The 15635-nt window shown below is 40.6% G+C and overlaps 2 protein-coding genes across 2 annotated transcripts; one reads left to right on the top strand and one right to left on the bottom strand.

The window, feature by feature from the left end:
* Nucleotides 1-463: 463 nt before the first annotated feature.
* Nucleotides 464-9618, bottom strand: LOC133908821 (uncharacterized). The gene is made up of 8 exons (XM_062350994.1): nt 9138-9618; nt 7326-8062; nt 5171-6534; nt 3997-4058; nt 3298-3907; nt 3126-3207; nt 1818-1865; nt 464-1000 (listed from the first exon to the last, which is right to left on the bottom strand). Exons 1-8 carry the CDS (start codon nt 9487-9489, stop codon nt 797-799), a joined length of 3459 nt encoding a protein of 1152 aa, XP_062206978.1. The 5' UTR covers nt 9490-9618; the 3' UTR covers nt 464-796.
* Nucleotides 9619-10642: 1024 nt separating this feature from the next.
* Nucleotides 10643-14842, top strand: LOC133908820 (uncharacterized). The gene is made up of 9 exons (XM_062350993.1): nt 10643-10993; nt 11089-11164; nt 11898-11937; nt 12562-12620; nt 12804-12841; nt 13530-13593; nt 13683-13736; nt 14235-14336; nt 14426-14842. The coding sequence occupies exons 1-9, from the start codon at nt 10800-10802 to the stop codon at nt 14480-14482; spliced, it is 684 nt and encodes a 227-aa protein (XP_062206977.1). The 5' UTR covers nt 10643-10799; the 3' UTR covers nt 14483-14842.
* Nucleotides 14843-15635: the final 793 nt, after the last annotated feature.

Here is a 15635-nt window from a genome sequence, read left to right as displayed (position 1 = left end):
AATCAAACCGCCAGCCAAACCAAATAGTCTGAACCCCTCTGTTCGTTTGGCGATTAAACCAGCACACTTTTAGGTTAGACTAGACTGAGTTCTACCAAGCATCGGCCAAGTTTGTACAACGATCAGGCCGACTTCTCCGACGATCAGACCGCCACAGCCAAGAATCATCTCAAAGACAGTCTTTCCCTAGTTTCTCTGAAACTAAATTTCCCACTCTACATGAAATACGCATTTAAATAACTATAACACTATAAATATCTCAAGTAAATACATATTAACCCCTCTTAATAGTACGACACTTATCCGATCAATTTCTCTATTCTAATCTACTTTGATCGGCAAAAATTAATACCCTACAATTATATATTTATCTTGAGCTAGCCATTTTCATATTTTACATTCATACATCTTCTAACTCCGTTACATCTTTATAACTAATCTTTTCATAACTCATTCAAGCATATTAATTCATAAAAAACATATTACCATTAATTATCAAATCACAAGGCTTAGATGCTTCACCCAGCCAGGACTCTCCTGCCACCGCCCTAGACGCTTCACCCAGCCAGGCAGACTTGCAGAGCCTGGTGCACAGGCTTCCTCCGTAGGCCTATATTTCGCCAGCAGATTTACACTATAAGTTGAAAACTGAGATGAATCATTCTGTACTAGTTGCAACACTATATTGTAGCCAACAATTATGCACAATTTTCACATAACTGCTACATACTTCATAGTTCACAAGAACCTTACAGTTACAGCAACAGAGTTAACATGCATGTACTACACAAAACTGTCATGCCGCTTCGACGGTTGTTTCTTTTGGCAAAATTAGAGCGATCAGACATTCAGCCGGATGAGGCGGAAGTGCCAGCATACCACACGCATCAGGTGTGGGAGGAAGGATGAACAGTAGCCTTGACCACATGGGCTTCACAGAAGGAATCTTTATCACGCCGGCACATTCTCTTTGTTTCAGATAGGATATAAAATCCCGGAACTGCAAGATACACAAATTTTCGGTTAACTGCTTGGTCATTAGTTCTCAGAGAAGAAAACCCCAAAATCTTTGTGTTTTGCATGATGGGAAATGCTTCACGTACAACCCATTCGTACAACTCCGTTACATCCAGGTGTTTAGGACCTTTTGACTAATAAGTGAGCAACCACCAAGTGATTTGAACTTTTTGATCTCCTGGTTGTAAAAGAGTTGTACAAGTGCTCAGAACAACTGCATGATATCTCATATTTCTAACCTTTTACTACGATATATCCTGTTCGTCAACATTAGAAATGAAAAACTACGATTAATATAACTATACTGCTGTCATTCTGCAAAGTATAACTTATGCAGATACAAAATATCCATACAACCTTAGTCAGTTGAACTAATGAACTTCAAAAAGAAATGGCACAACCTAACGTTTACACAGGAATGGACAGTGCAAGTCGGAGGCATTCTTTTTGGTGCTCGAAGGATTCCATAGGCTAGCGCGCGTGCGCAAATGTCACTTACGACTCAAGATTACAAGTTACATGGTCACAAATGCCAAAGTTCAAAAATGAATCTCCACAAAGTTATTACATAGTCACAAATGCCAAGTTCTTTTTAGTTTCCCTACTAAATAAATTACAACAGAAAGGGGCAATAATAAATTCATTTGCTGTTTACTAAAGGCTTAGTGCATGATAAATGCAATCCCACACATAAAACTAAAGATAGTTTAGAAAGCACTGGCTGATCTAATGTCATTGCACTAGATGTGAAAAACAAAATAAATATTCAAGTAGAGTTGCCAGTGTAGATGAGATCATACCCCTTTCTGATCACCATTTGAACAAGGCAACAACCGGCAGACTTCTCTCTGCAAAGTGGAAATAAAAATATATCATTTTGTTCCACAGTGAATAGCACAAGTACAGTTTCCTCTAAAACTTTATCTCTACCCTTAACACATTAAAATCCTTTCTATTTACTTCAGAGAAATCAGACAACAGATAAATCCTCACAATGGATGTTGTAATATATAAGTACAAATTGTTACATAAAAAATGCATCACGGCATACTCAATTATATAACATTGTCTTTTAACACTTATGCACCAACTGCACACTCAATGAGCCCTAAGTAATTAACTGGCCATACCAACTTACACATCTCAAACACAACCACCATGTTTTACAAATAGATTAGCATCGGAGTATACTCAGATATCTATTGTATGCTCATAGCCTAACGGTTACTCCCTGTGTTCTCAAATAGATGTAATTTTAGCATGTGTGAAGTCAAACTTTATAATCTTTGATCGCTAATATGAACAAAAGTATTAAGCGTTGCCACATAAACATGTTATTACTAGATTTTTTTCATAAAAAGTACCTCCAAATTGTTGTATCTTAAATGTTTGTAGTTTGTACAACGTAAGAAAAAAGTGATGGTCAAAGACTCAAAGGTGTGTATTGGAAACCGTGTCGTTATCGAAAACAAGTAAAAAAGAACATATGGCTGTTTATAAGGCTACGAGTCCAGTGATGAGCATGTATCATTCACCGAATCGGACATCAGGACATCCATCGGACCCTTTGTATAAAATAGCGGGCTGACTCACTCAGGTGTCAAAAGATGATATTTATAATGCTACAAGTCAAGTGATGAGCATGTATCATTCATCGAATCAGACATAAAAATACCCACAAAATCTAAATCGAAGTGTACAGGTGTCTGAAGGGTCCATAAGCAGCTATCAAGACATGAAGCATGAAAACAATTATAGCTTAGCACCAGAAATCTCAAAATAGAACAGTCTTATTCCTATATTCAGGCATAAATCAGATCAGAGAAGTGGTTAAATTTCAGCACCATCAGAATACCAAAATAACCAGATACCCCTTATGCAAACAGCATGAAACAAATTAACCAACACCGATATTAATTACTCGGGCACCTATATTCATATATCTTCTAGGTAACATGGACTCAAAATGCAGGATGTTCTAAAGGCACACTTTAGATGTTAAGTACTAGATGAACAAAACACACTTTACCATTCGAGATAACATAAAAGTTAAAACTACGCTAGGCTAAAAAAATTCTGAAATATAATATGCCCTTCTAGAACCTTACCTTACTAGGTGGAGTATTGGAGAAAGTTGTCTTCACATGCTGGAAATCTGTGCGCTTTGTCACATCTAATTTTGACGGCCATCTGGAAAGTCCAAAAAAATATTTTGAAGAAAACTAGCATATTCATACTGCAAATAATACATTCTGTAGCATGAATTTATGTAGTCCTTACTCTGCCGGTTCAGAAACAGCATTTTCATATCTACAGGCATCCAACTCTACTCTACTTGCATAGATTTTGCAATAATGCAAGCCACTTTTTGAAAGAGAACCCTGCCATCGGGAATGAGAGTATGACTTTTGCAAGTCTGAAGAGTCAGCAGTAGGTTGCAGCGGCGGAGAACTTGGGGGTGGTGGCACAGAAGGCGGCTGGGAAACAGGCAGTGGTGGAGGTGGCATATCTAGAGGTGTAAATGGATGGGGAGCTGCATTTGCTAGAGGAGGTGGTGGTGGCATTTTCTCAGAATGCTGCACTGAACCTCCAGGAACATGTGAAAGAGGGGTAACAGAAGAGGGTATGAAAGGAAGAGGAGTAGGTGGATTGATGCGGAAGTTACTTCCAGGCATCATGCCAGGAGAAACATGACTGAAGGGTGGATTTGGGGTAGTGTTCTCCCAGGGACTGCCTGGACCAGGATATACAGGACGGACAAAGGAGGTTTGAATAGGTGGTGGTGGTATTACAGAACCACGGTGCGTCAAGACAGGTGGGCAGGGACGAATTCCTTGTGGAGCTCTGTTTGACTCTACCCATACTTGTTTAGTATTTGGAGGTGACGGACCTGCACATCACGCGAGACATTGTTACATTGGAAATCAATCATTACACAAGTTTGCAAATATCTGTTCCATTAAACAATACTAGACTTGCCATAAATAGGTCGATCCCCTGGTACTGCATAGCCTGCATGATATCCTGAAACCCTTGGATTCCTGCAGATGTTTCCATCAGTGGAATGAGTATGTTATGTAACAAGAAAAATTCCCTTGTCATGTAAAAGTTGTAGGAAATGACAGTGCTCTGATGTTTTGTGGGTTCAATGAAGTAATGCCCTTCCAGCAGAAGACCTTTTATTTTTTATGCATAGCAGACAGTACAACATATTTGATTGATGATAAGAGGACAGAATAGTAAAGGCATATAAGGGTTGCAGTAAGTGTTTAAGCTTCTGCCTAGTCACATGATACAGTGACATGTTTTCAAATGTTACAAAAGCCATAAGGGGGATAAGCTAGATGTGCAAGTTTAATCATCATCGCCCCACAGAAAAATGAAAAAAAGCCTTGGCATGGCCTTATTGCTTTTGCTTCTTTCAATTGATGCCTTAATCAAACAATTTTGCGGTGCATGTAAAGCCTAAGGTGCAACTTCAGTGCACCAGCATCACTCCAATCAAAGTTGGTGGTATTAAATAATGTAATCGAAAGAGAGTTGTGAATTGTCATGTCCTGCTAGTATGTTGTTTCCATGTGAATTGCATGATTGCAGTATGCCAATATCAGCTATATCTACTTAAAAAAGGCCTTCACATTGACATTGAATTAGCCAGAAGCATCCTAGATTATTCTGTAGTACGTTTAAATTCAAATGGTGCATCTTCACAACATTCATTTAAGACAAGCAGGAATAACATGCTAATCAAATAGGCAACACAAAAGGTTCTGTAATAGATCGGTGGCATATGTAAAAAGAGTGACTTATTCAGCGGCATATAGAAAATTGGCGTGTTTATAATAGTGTATTATTTTCTTTCCTATGAAAAACAAGGAGTCATGTAAACCAATGAAACCAATTCCATTTGCTCATACATAGCATGGCATGGCTCCACAAATGCATTAATCGGACTTAGAAAATTCACCTCATGCATAGCATGGCATGGCTCCACAAATGCATTAATCGGACTTAGAAAATTCACCTCAACAAGAGCCATCCTCATTTAGCACGTTTTGGAGCTATAATCAAATCACCAGCCAGGTTGCGAAATAACTGATGCAACCAATGCTTTATCTACACAAGAATTAGGGGGGAAAGAGGTTAAGCTGACCTGATCTCATGGTGGCTGCTGTTGTCAGGAACACCCTGGCCTAACATTGGAGCAACAGGCAACACTGTTTTATCATGAATCAATCCTGCACCACATGTCCTTGATTCAACACTAATTGACTTCAGCCCAAATCTTGCACCATGCATGTGTGATTTTGCAGAGGCAGCAGCATCATGTGATCTATAATCTATCAAGCAGTAACCATCAAGCCTATTGAATTGCCACCTAATGACCTCACCGAATTGAGAGAAAGCATTGATAAACTCCATGTCAGGGACCGATTTGTCCATATTTTGCACCAAAAGTTGGTGACCAGATGTATTTTTATCCTTGGAACAAACATCTGCATGAGCTTGGCGCCTAATATAGACCTTTGCCATAGCTGCATCAACTGCCGTCTCGAATTCAAGAAGCAAAGCATTTTCGCTGGAGAGATCGGTAAAGCCACACGGTCTCTTCAACCCTGCTGCCTTCAAGTCATCAAACACCTCATCTTTTTCTTTTTGGTTATTGACTTTAGCAACATAAATATGACAGCTTTCACCAACAGCTATACCACCAATAAATCCCTTACTACCTATAAGTCTGTCTAAATACCTTATTTGAAGAAAACCGCCCCAAATAGAGGAACCCTGCATATATCCACATGCATGCACAGCATGTAATATGTTTCTATACCCAACTAAGGCAAAATCTTTGAATGGACAAAATAAAAAGTTTGCTAATGGGCCAAACTCCTCAAACCTAGATCTGACTAATGCCTCTGCAGCTCTATTTCCCAGTGAACCAACCCAAAGTTCCTTCGAAACTGAAATCACGTCCCTTGAGACAGAACCATAAAGATCAAATGGTTCAGAATATAAATGCTTCGCCTTCCCAAAATGACGTCCCGGAGAAGTAAGTGTTGTAGATCCTCCAGCAGAATCATACATAGATTTTGGTGTAAGCACATCAGGTCTTGCACCTTGATGCCCTGCATCAGAGGCCACAGTTCCTCTTTTGCAGCCATCCATTTTTGCATGTGCCAGCTTCTCAGATTTCTGCTCATCAGTATGAACCATGCACACATTTTTGCTCTGTAAAGACTTCTCTCCATAAATATCAATGCTGTCAGTTTTTGAAAGCATTAGCTGCTCAGATGAAACAAGTTCATCTGGTTGCGTATTTTCTCTATTTTTGTCAAGTTTCTCCGGCACTGATGATTCGTTGCCCATGTGACTTTTATCCTCAGCAAGTTCTGATAGAGAACCCAAAACTTTCAAACAAGATGACACCTCTGAAACCACAGCAGGTTTACAAGAATCACATAATTTTTTATACCTCGATAATATCCAACGTCTCAAAGATGGATGCCTAGAGATGGCCTGCAAGTCAAAGCAATATTGTAAGATAAATAAACAAAAGAGTTGCTGAAAAATGAAGATGAACCTACACAACATACTTGTACCACATGATTAGGTGAAAGGTTACAACAAAATCCCTAGAGATCACAAACTTAACAAAGAACATATGTTCTCAACTCCATACTACCTAACATTTCATCGACGTTTCTCCACAGCAGAGGACAGTGGCTGTCGGACAATAAAAGGCAATTCATTTCAACCTTTCTTTAAAATGAAAACAAAATGTCTACTCTGACATAGGGGCCACACCTAGCCATGATAAAAGAGGAGAAAGACAATGCAGTACAGTCTGTGGATTACTAGCTTGTAAATAAAACAGGTACTGGTAAGATCGTTTGGAAGTAGTGAAATATACTTCTACACAGGTAAGCCAACATAAATTATGCAACTCAGTGCCTGATATATCAATCTATGTATCTGAAAGATGTAGCAAATCATGGTACATCTGAAAGATGTAGCAAATCATGGTATATCTGAAAGATGTATATGAAACATAAATTATTCCAAGCCAGCATGCCAATGTTGTATCTCTTTTTTTGAACAAATCAGGCTAATAACTTTCTGAGTCAATTTTAACTTTAAATGCGAGCAGATCCTTGTCATAGATAAGCAGAATATGAACCATGGATCCTTGATAATTTTCAAATTGCTGTTTAGTAGTCAAATAGGTACGCTAGAACCCAATAGGGCACAGTTCACAACTTTTTAATGTAAAGGTGAAAAATTCAACACCAATAGAAAATGATCCATACCATTGTCATGTAACACTCATTTGACTCTACCATAGAATTTCCTGAAACAACATTATCATCGGAAGAAGGCTTTGAATCAACAATATTTTTGGTGTCAGACAGATTTCCTTCCATCCCTGGACACTGTTCGTCAGTCTTATCATCCACAGCATCTTTTGCGACATCGTTATTCAAAAGATAGGTCAGCTGATTTAAAAAGTACAGCCCTCCTTTTACATCATCAGTTTCTGCAGGACAAAGCAAAGCAAAACTGGCTTCTAGCATGTTCTGTGGGAATAAAAGAAATGTGCATAGCAAGCAAAGTGCTCTCAATTCAAATAAACAATCAAGTGCCAGTTTGTTCACATCCTTCGACTCCAACTTTAAAGTTTCTAGCAAATTCACAGGGTCCTGAAGCTTTGAAAGTTTTCTAGAGCCTATATGATAGATATCCTTCCCATCAAAGGTTGAAATGAAGAAGGTGAGAACAGACTTATAAACTGCAGAGCAGATTCCTGTGATAACAGATGACTTGGGCGCTTCAGATGATGCTGCAGAGCATATGTCAGTTAAGCCAAGGATGCAAGCTCTAGCTGTCTGGTATGCCACACCATTCACATCCTCCCCTCTTGTTACAATGTCCGTGTTCCATTTGCACATGTTGACGGTAACTTTAGCTGCTGCCTCGAGTGCAGTTGGACAGTATGAGGCAAATCGAGGGATCAACAAAGACAGATAACGTTGTGCACTTTTTGAACCTGCATGGATAGACACATAAAAGATAAGGATGGTTTCTAAACATGGTAGCAACTAATTGTTTACCAGTATTATAAGCTTAGATCATGGAATCAAATGCAGCGATACTCCAGAAATTTTATTGAATAGTGCAGCTCTGTTTGTTAATCAAAGACTGAGGCCTTTAATACGACACATTATACAGAAAAGCTATCAACTAAATAAATGAAAGACAGATCAACTATACTCTTTTTAGATTGTGCAATTCTTGGTATTAGATAACATGGAAAACAAGTCTACCACAATGTCATGGGTATATTCACCCTCCCATCTATTGGAGAATACTTTGAAAGTGTTGTCCACTTGTCCTCACTATTTGCTAATTAAATTCAAAGCGCAAAGAAGCATGATTGCTACAGAAGGAAAGTTTGGGCATCCGTAGTAAAGCACAAAGTTTTAAGATTAAGTTTTACAGTTCCAGAGATAATGGAGCATTTAATCACGTAATCAACTTTTGCTTCCAAATTTAATTTCATAGTGGAGAAATTTCATGCACATTTTATCATAGTTTGGTGTACACATTACTATTAACATCAACAATCATTGCAGACAAGACACTGACTAGATGGAATGCACAAGTGAAGTATACTAAATATCTATGTACTTTTAGTCAGTTGCAAATCAACCAACTTAGTCCGTTGCAAATCAATCACATAACAAAACAAATAAGTTACCATACGAAATCCATTGTAAAGTTGTATTTCCTCATGTAAAATTATATGATTCCATTTGTTTTGCATCTGAATCCGCTGTCTGTTAAACATCCCTAGACCCCAGTATAAATTTTTCCTCTCCTGATATAAACTAACAGCCACACACTAAGCCAGAACAACTGAAGGAAATAGGAACGAAGTCTCGAGATTTCACCATCCATCGAGATTGCTCCAACAAACAGTCTAGCTTCGAGTGTGAAGTGATTTCAAGCATACCCAGGTTATGGCACATCGTAACATCAGCTAACGAGTAACGACGAAAGCAATTTCCAGTTTTACTGTATATCATCGTGAGCGACCGGGGAATGGAAGGGAGTTTAGCCACCTCGGGAGGCGGAGATGAGGAAGAGGTAGTCCTGCTCCAACTCTGGCATGAGGTGCGCGTCCTGGCGGTCTATGCTGGTGCGGATGCGGCGGTTGCACTCGTAGATCCTGCACAGCTCCTCCCGGTTGCGGCGCTTTTGGAGGATCTCCTCCGGAGACGGGGACGCCGTCTGTGGCGGAGGTAGAGGAGAAGAGGAGGGCGCAGCGGCGGCTAGGGTTTCGGGAGGCACCGTGGGAGGAGGTGGAGCTGGGGACGGAGGCGGGGACGGCGCCGGAGCGGAGGAGGGGCTTGGGACCTGGGCGTCGACGAGCTTCCGCTTCTTCGGCGGCGGCTCCGCCACCGGCGACGACATGATCGGGAGGCGCCGGGTAGAAGAAGAATGGTTCGGCCCCGTCCGATGGACGCCTCTCACCACCGCTTCCCTGGGCCTGAGGCAAACAGTGGAATAAAACGAAGTTATTCTGCGGTGGTTTTGTGAACCTGTGAGACTGCCTTGTGAAATGTACGCAAATCTCTTACGGGTAGGACCGTAGATCTCACTTCAAAAATGGTAGGTGACCTCCGGAGGTGAGGCATTGGTGTGGACATGAACCGAATGTTGAAGTCGGGTGGGCCACGAATTGTGATTAGGATGGTAAAAATAGCTATTTATAATGAGATTAGAGGTTGCGATAAAGCCGATGATGGATCAACATTTATATAGTATAATATGATGATGTATATAAAGTAGAAGAAAAATTTTATCATCGTTGTCCTACGACCTCACAACTAAGTAGTAGCAGCAAGTGAAAAAGGATACGGAAAGAACGAAAGCGAGTGAAGTGGAGAATTACAGGGAGTAGCTTTGACATAGTGGCCGGATCAAAATAACGAGAGTTTGACAGGACGGTGATAGGAAAGTGTTCAAAGTGAGGCTATTTATTTAGACGGAGGTCTAGTCGTTAGGGTTTTGCTTGTGCTTTTGTATGTTTTATTATAATCAGTGATTAAAGAGGAGATGTCATGTCATGTTTCATTTATTTTTCATCTATAGTGTGTAAGGGTATCTCTATCTACATACAAGAAGATAAAAACTTTGATATTTATGTGAGCATAGAAGGATATAAAATATTACAACAAATTATTTGAATTTACTTTTTAAGTTAGGAAGGGATATTGCCAATAAGAAAAATGGAAGGGGCATTAGTGAAAATCGAGAAGTAAACTATTTGGACATCTTAGAGCATATAAATCTTACATGAGTTTTAAAAAACTCCTAAAAAAATACAGCTCAGTTTCATTTGAAATAGGGAAAGTTTCTCCGGGAATTCCCCAGGAAATCGTTCCATTCCATCAAATCAAGTTAGGGGAAATTCTAGTTCCCTCTTTGTTATTTTAGACAAACTGCGTTCCTACTGCGTAGCCATAGCAAATTTTAGGCCATGAGACCAAAACCGAATATAGTCCAACGAGGCCCATTAGCCCATGCCTACCCACAAGGGACCTCCACGCGTCACGCACGGCCCATCTTCGCGCGGGCGGGAACAGGCGAGAAGGCAAAGGGAGCCCCAATTTTTCCCGCGTTTCGTCGTCCCCAACCCAGCCACCCGACCCAGGCAGTGTCGCCGCCGCACTCACACCACCGGACACCGGTGCGCGCCCCTTTCCCGCCGCCTGAGCGCGATGGCTCCGAGGGATCTCGCCATAGCCTCCCTCTCAGCCGCGGCCGGTGCCATCGCTGCTGCAGCAGCGCTGCGCTTCCTATCCTCTTGCAGGACATCCTCCGCCAGGCCCCAGAAGCAGCCCCTCGCCGCCAACGGATCCGCCGCAGAGCGCCCGCCGGCGCAGTCCCCTTTCGACCCATCCAAGAGGGAAGGGTGCGTCCTTCGTCCCGACCTCGCTGATGATTCGTAGCTGAGTTCCGCTCGTTTTGAGTATCCTGTGCGGATTTTTATGGCGCTTGTTTTTGCAGGTACATCTCCTGGGACGACTACTTTATGGCGATCGCGTTCCTTTCGGCCGAGCGGTCCAAGGATCCTAATCGGCAGGTAGGTTTTCCAATAGTGGGTGACAGGAGATTCATAAAGTACATTCTTGCTGGATATGCGTTTGCGCTAAAGCTGTTTGTGGAAATTCCTTAGTGGCACTGGTACATGCACAGCCGCGTAGCTTTTCTGGCTACGGATAGGTACAGATATATGTAGGATTAGGTGGGAATGCTTGTATATACCCAATGTCCCGATCAAATGGACCATATTCTACCGACTTGAGATTTTAGTGACACTGTTGACAGAGCCTATCTTAGTAGTTAGTACCCCATGCTAGTCTCTCTTAGTAGTTGCTAACCGATGTAAGCACTTATATTTCTGATTGAATGATGCTCTTTGATCCTTTGCAACTCATGACGAATAGAAGATTACCACATTCAGCAACGATGAAACCTTTTGGTTCTATAGTGAAACTTTCCATCCTTGTAATGAACAATTTGATAAATCTTTCCAATCTAAAAGCCTTTCTAGTGCTTCAAATTTTATAACAAAAGGCACCAAATTGACAGGCTGCATATCAACTTTATGCGATGATATTAAATAAGATAATTACTTCTTTTCAGTCTCAATTTTGTTGTACCTCTTTCTGCTTGATGTGTCATAAACGGAAGAGGAAGATGCTTGTTTTGACATCCTTTGCATGGCAGATAATGTTAAATGTTGTTTCATTACATGTGTGGTTGTGTCGGTGATCGAACTATGATTTCATTTATTTGCCATATATTTCACTCAGGTTGGAGCATGCTTGGTTAGCCAAGAGGGAATAATCCTAGGTGAGACTGAAGTTTGATAATACTTTTTGTTCACAATTGACAAACCAAAGTTTATATACTATAATAAGTATGTGGGTTTTCTCCATAATGCATACGAGCAACAATATGAAAGCACATCATCCAATTCTCGGTACACTGCTACAGATTTGTTTATATATATTAATTTGACCATGAGATGCCAGGTTTATTGGAGACATCACGTGTGTTGACAAATTCTGGAGTGTGAATGATTCTACATGTGCTACTTTCCTGTTGGAAATTCACTACTCTTATACTCTATAACTTCTACCTTTTTCTGTCTAGCTACACTGTTGATGGCTTCGTCCAAGTTTAGCTATTCCAATTATATATCCATAAGCTGCCCGCAGATGATTCAGCAGCAATATAGCACTAAATATTTTTTATAGTCAGTGATCCTAATTTAACAGGGCATTTGTGGTATCTTTGTTGTAGTACATTGATAAGACTACCTTGGCTTACTGCAATATGCAGCTTAGTTCTCCAGAAACTTGTTCTGCTTGCCGATTGCAGTACCTTTTTGTGTTGGGCCGATTGTGATGGATACAGTTGTGACTGGGCAAGTATATTATCTTTGATAATGTAACTCAACTGTTTTGTAACCAGGGATTGGCTACAACGGATTCCCTAGAGGTTGTTCAGACGACAAACTTCCTTGGGCAAAGGTGCACTTTCTTGGGCAAAGGGCCCATTCTATGACGAGCGATATAAAATTACTTCTAGTCAAATACCACATGCAAGTTTTGAAGATATCCATAGATTCACTTTCTCACTTTTCAAATAGGATCACATCTGTTACATATGATGAAGCAAGCAACACTATTTTGCTAATTTATTTTCTATTGCAGAAATCTGCAAATGGAGATCCATTGGAAACGAAATTTCCGTAAGTATTTCGCTTGTCATTCCTAGTCTCGTTGCCATTCTTTTATTTTTCCCATTGATACACACCTATGTTTTCTGGACACATCCCATGCATCAATCTTGATCCTAAACATGTAAAATTACTTGTCTCCGATCTAATTATGATGAGGTAGATCAACTCTTGTGGGTAAATGTATACTTGGAATGCTTTTTTTTTTCAAAGTGAGCAATGGACAATAAATCGTTGATGAAAAAGAGTTAATGAAACAACCAAAACATGGCGAGGATGACTTTTAAGCCCCTCAAGAAGTGCAGTTTGAACGAGATCTTGTGTATGCACCATCCGGGTAGTAGCCCACAATTGACTTTGCAAACAATATAGCTGTTTTGCTGTTTAGAAATTCATTAGCATACTTAGTCGTCAAGTTTCCACCAAGCTGTTGTCTCTGAATATGGGCTTGCTTGTTTCTCCTGTATCAGTTCCACCCTCAGTTTCATTGCCTTAAATGTTGTGAGATTATTCTACATCGATTAATTATATATAGCTAATCTGGCTTTGTTTGCGGAATCCTGAGGTACAAATCTTGGATTTTATGCTGCTTAGTTCTCATATAATGAGGGTAACAATATATTCTTATACTGAAAAGAGTGTCCAGTAGCAGCGCTACCTGCTAAATTCTAACCATCAAAATTATTTTTAATGCTGGCAGCTATGTTGTTCATGCTGAAGTTAATGCAATTTTAAATACAAACCATGCTTCAGCAGCTGGACAGGTTTGATCTTTCCAGTTCCCTAAAACAATGTACATTTCAATCACCTCTTATAGAAACATTACTGGTCTTATGTTTTTCTTTTCTCACAGAAATTGTATGTCACCATGTTCCCATGCAATGAATGTGCTAAGATTATTATTCAGGTTTGTCCCTTGGTAGGATTACATATTATTAGAGTTACAGTTTATTCTAGTGCAGCTAAAATTACTCCCACTGGTATATATGTTGGGACTCATTTTGTTTGCAAGATGTATCAGCAAGTTTCTTACTGTGCATGCCGTAAATATTCACCTAGGCTTGAAGTGCACTTTTGCCTTTGCATACTAGATGGAAATGTTGAGAAGCACTGAGAACTTCCCTGTTAAAGCTTGCTTGCTTGCTCAATTTAAGCGAGGTTGCATACACACAGCAGTTCAACAACAGTGATTTACTAGTTTGGCATACCGCATACACATGATAGTTTATTTCCCATTTAGCCATTCTTTTTCAATAACAATTCCAAAACAGTCACGATGAAAACGTTGAACTTGGAAACTACTGGTGTTATTTTCACGTGGATATAATTCAATCTCAATTCCCATGTTCGCGTAATTCAAATAATTATTGATTGAATTCTTACAGCACGCTGATCTTTCTTACAGTCAGGCGTATCAGAAGTCATCTATTTCGTAGAGAAAAGGATTGACAACTCAGCTCATGTTTATGTTGCTTCTCACAAGTTGTTATCACTGGCTGGTGTCAAGGTGCTCCAAATCTTCCCAATTTGAATAGCAGCACTTGATGTCGGCATGAATTGGAAGTCGTAATATACAATCTTATGCACCGTCTACAGGTCAGGAAGCATCAACCTCAGATGGCGCAAATACCAATCAAGTTCCAGGAGCCATGAAGTTGTACTAGTGAAAGAATGATGCAAGATATCCGTTCATCATGGTACCGATGACAAATGACTCTGGCAGACTCTCAGCGTTCTCAGCTGGCACGCAGAGTCGGAATCCCATCCTCCAGGGAGGTGTTGTAAAATCATAACCTAGAATTCGTACCGGTTACACATAGGCATTTCAAATTCCCTTCCTGATATCAGATATAATCTGTCCTAGGCACTAGGAAATGTGCTTTTCTTTATGTAACCTGTGGTTGCCCTATGATTATATCCTCTTCGTCGATTCTAGTCGTTGCACAATGACACATAAGTCTTGGAATAAAGTAGTAGCAGCACTGGCTTTTAGTTTCTTAATAATATGTCTCAAACACTACAGCAGGGTCCTTTTGCCCTGCACTTGGTCCTTGGTGCCGAATAGAGCTTGTTCACTGTCATGCAGGAGGTCCAATTCCATCCCTTACCAAGCTACTAGTACAAATCATGTTCTTCCTCTGGTGATTAGCCTCCAATCCGCCCCTGCGTTTACCAACAAAACCGACCGCGCCGTCGCCCCTGGCCCCAGGGCTGTTCAAGTCTTCAGGGGTTCGGACGCGACTGTTAGCATACTACCTGGAGATAGTGAAGCTGGCGGCGCGGAACCTGAAGATGCAGAAGCCGGAGGGGCAGAATGTGAACATGGAAGAGAAGCGTCAGGCGAGAAGGAGAAGCGGAAAACTGTATCAGCGCCCTGCCAAATGTTGGCGTGTCCACGCACGCGAGGCCATTGCTTGGTTCAGCGCCAGTATGTGGGCGAGCTCGCGTATCGCCCATGCTCCCGCGCCCGCATTAGTTTATTTTTACACCTACACCCCGAGCGAAACGGCGGCGGCCAAATGCACCGCCAATTTTTTTTTTTTTTTGGCAAAAACCAACAGTTCGGCGTGGTAGCTTGGGCACTATCCAAACGCGCCCTTTCATATTTATAAAAATATAAGGTTATTTTAAAATATTGCATTTCTAATCTACCATCATCTGTTGAAAGTCCGATAACAAGGTATCGCTCATCTAACTTATGGGGCTCATGGCACAGCAAATTAAAAATTAAATACCCTGACTGACAATCCACATCAACGCATTATCCAACTAACGGACAACATCTTTATTATCGTCTGTTGGAAAG

Source organism: Phragmites australis, chromosome 2, assembly GCF_958298935.1.
Source record: "Phragmites australis chromosome 2, lpPhrAust1.1, whole genome shotgun sequence".
NCBI lineage: Eukaryota > Viridiplantae > Streptophyta > Magnoliopsida > Poales > Poaceae > Phragmites > Phragmites australis.
Note: the sequence above shows the minus strand (reverse complement) of the source record. Positions and strands in the feature narration are given on the sequence as shown.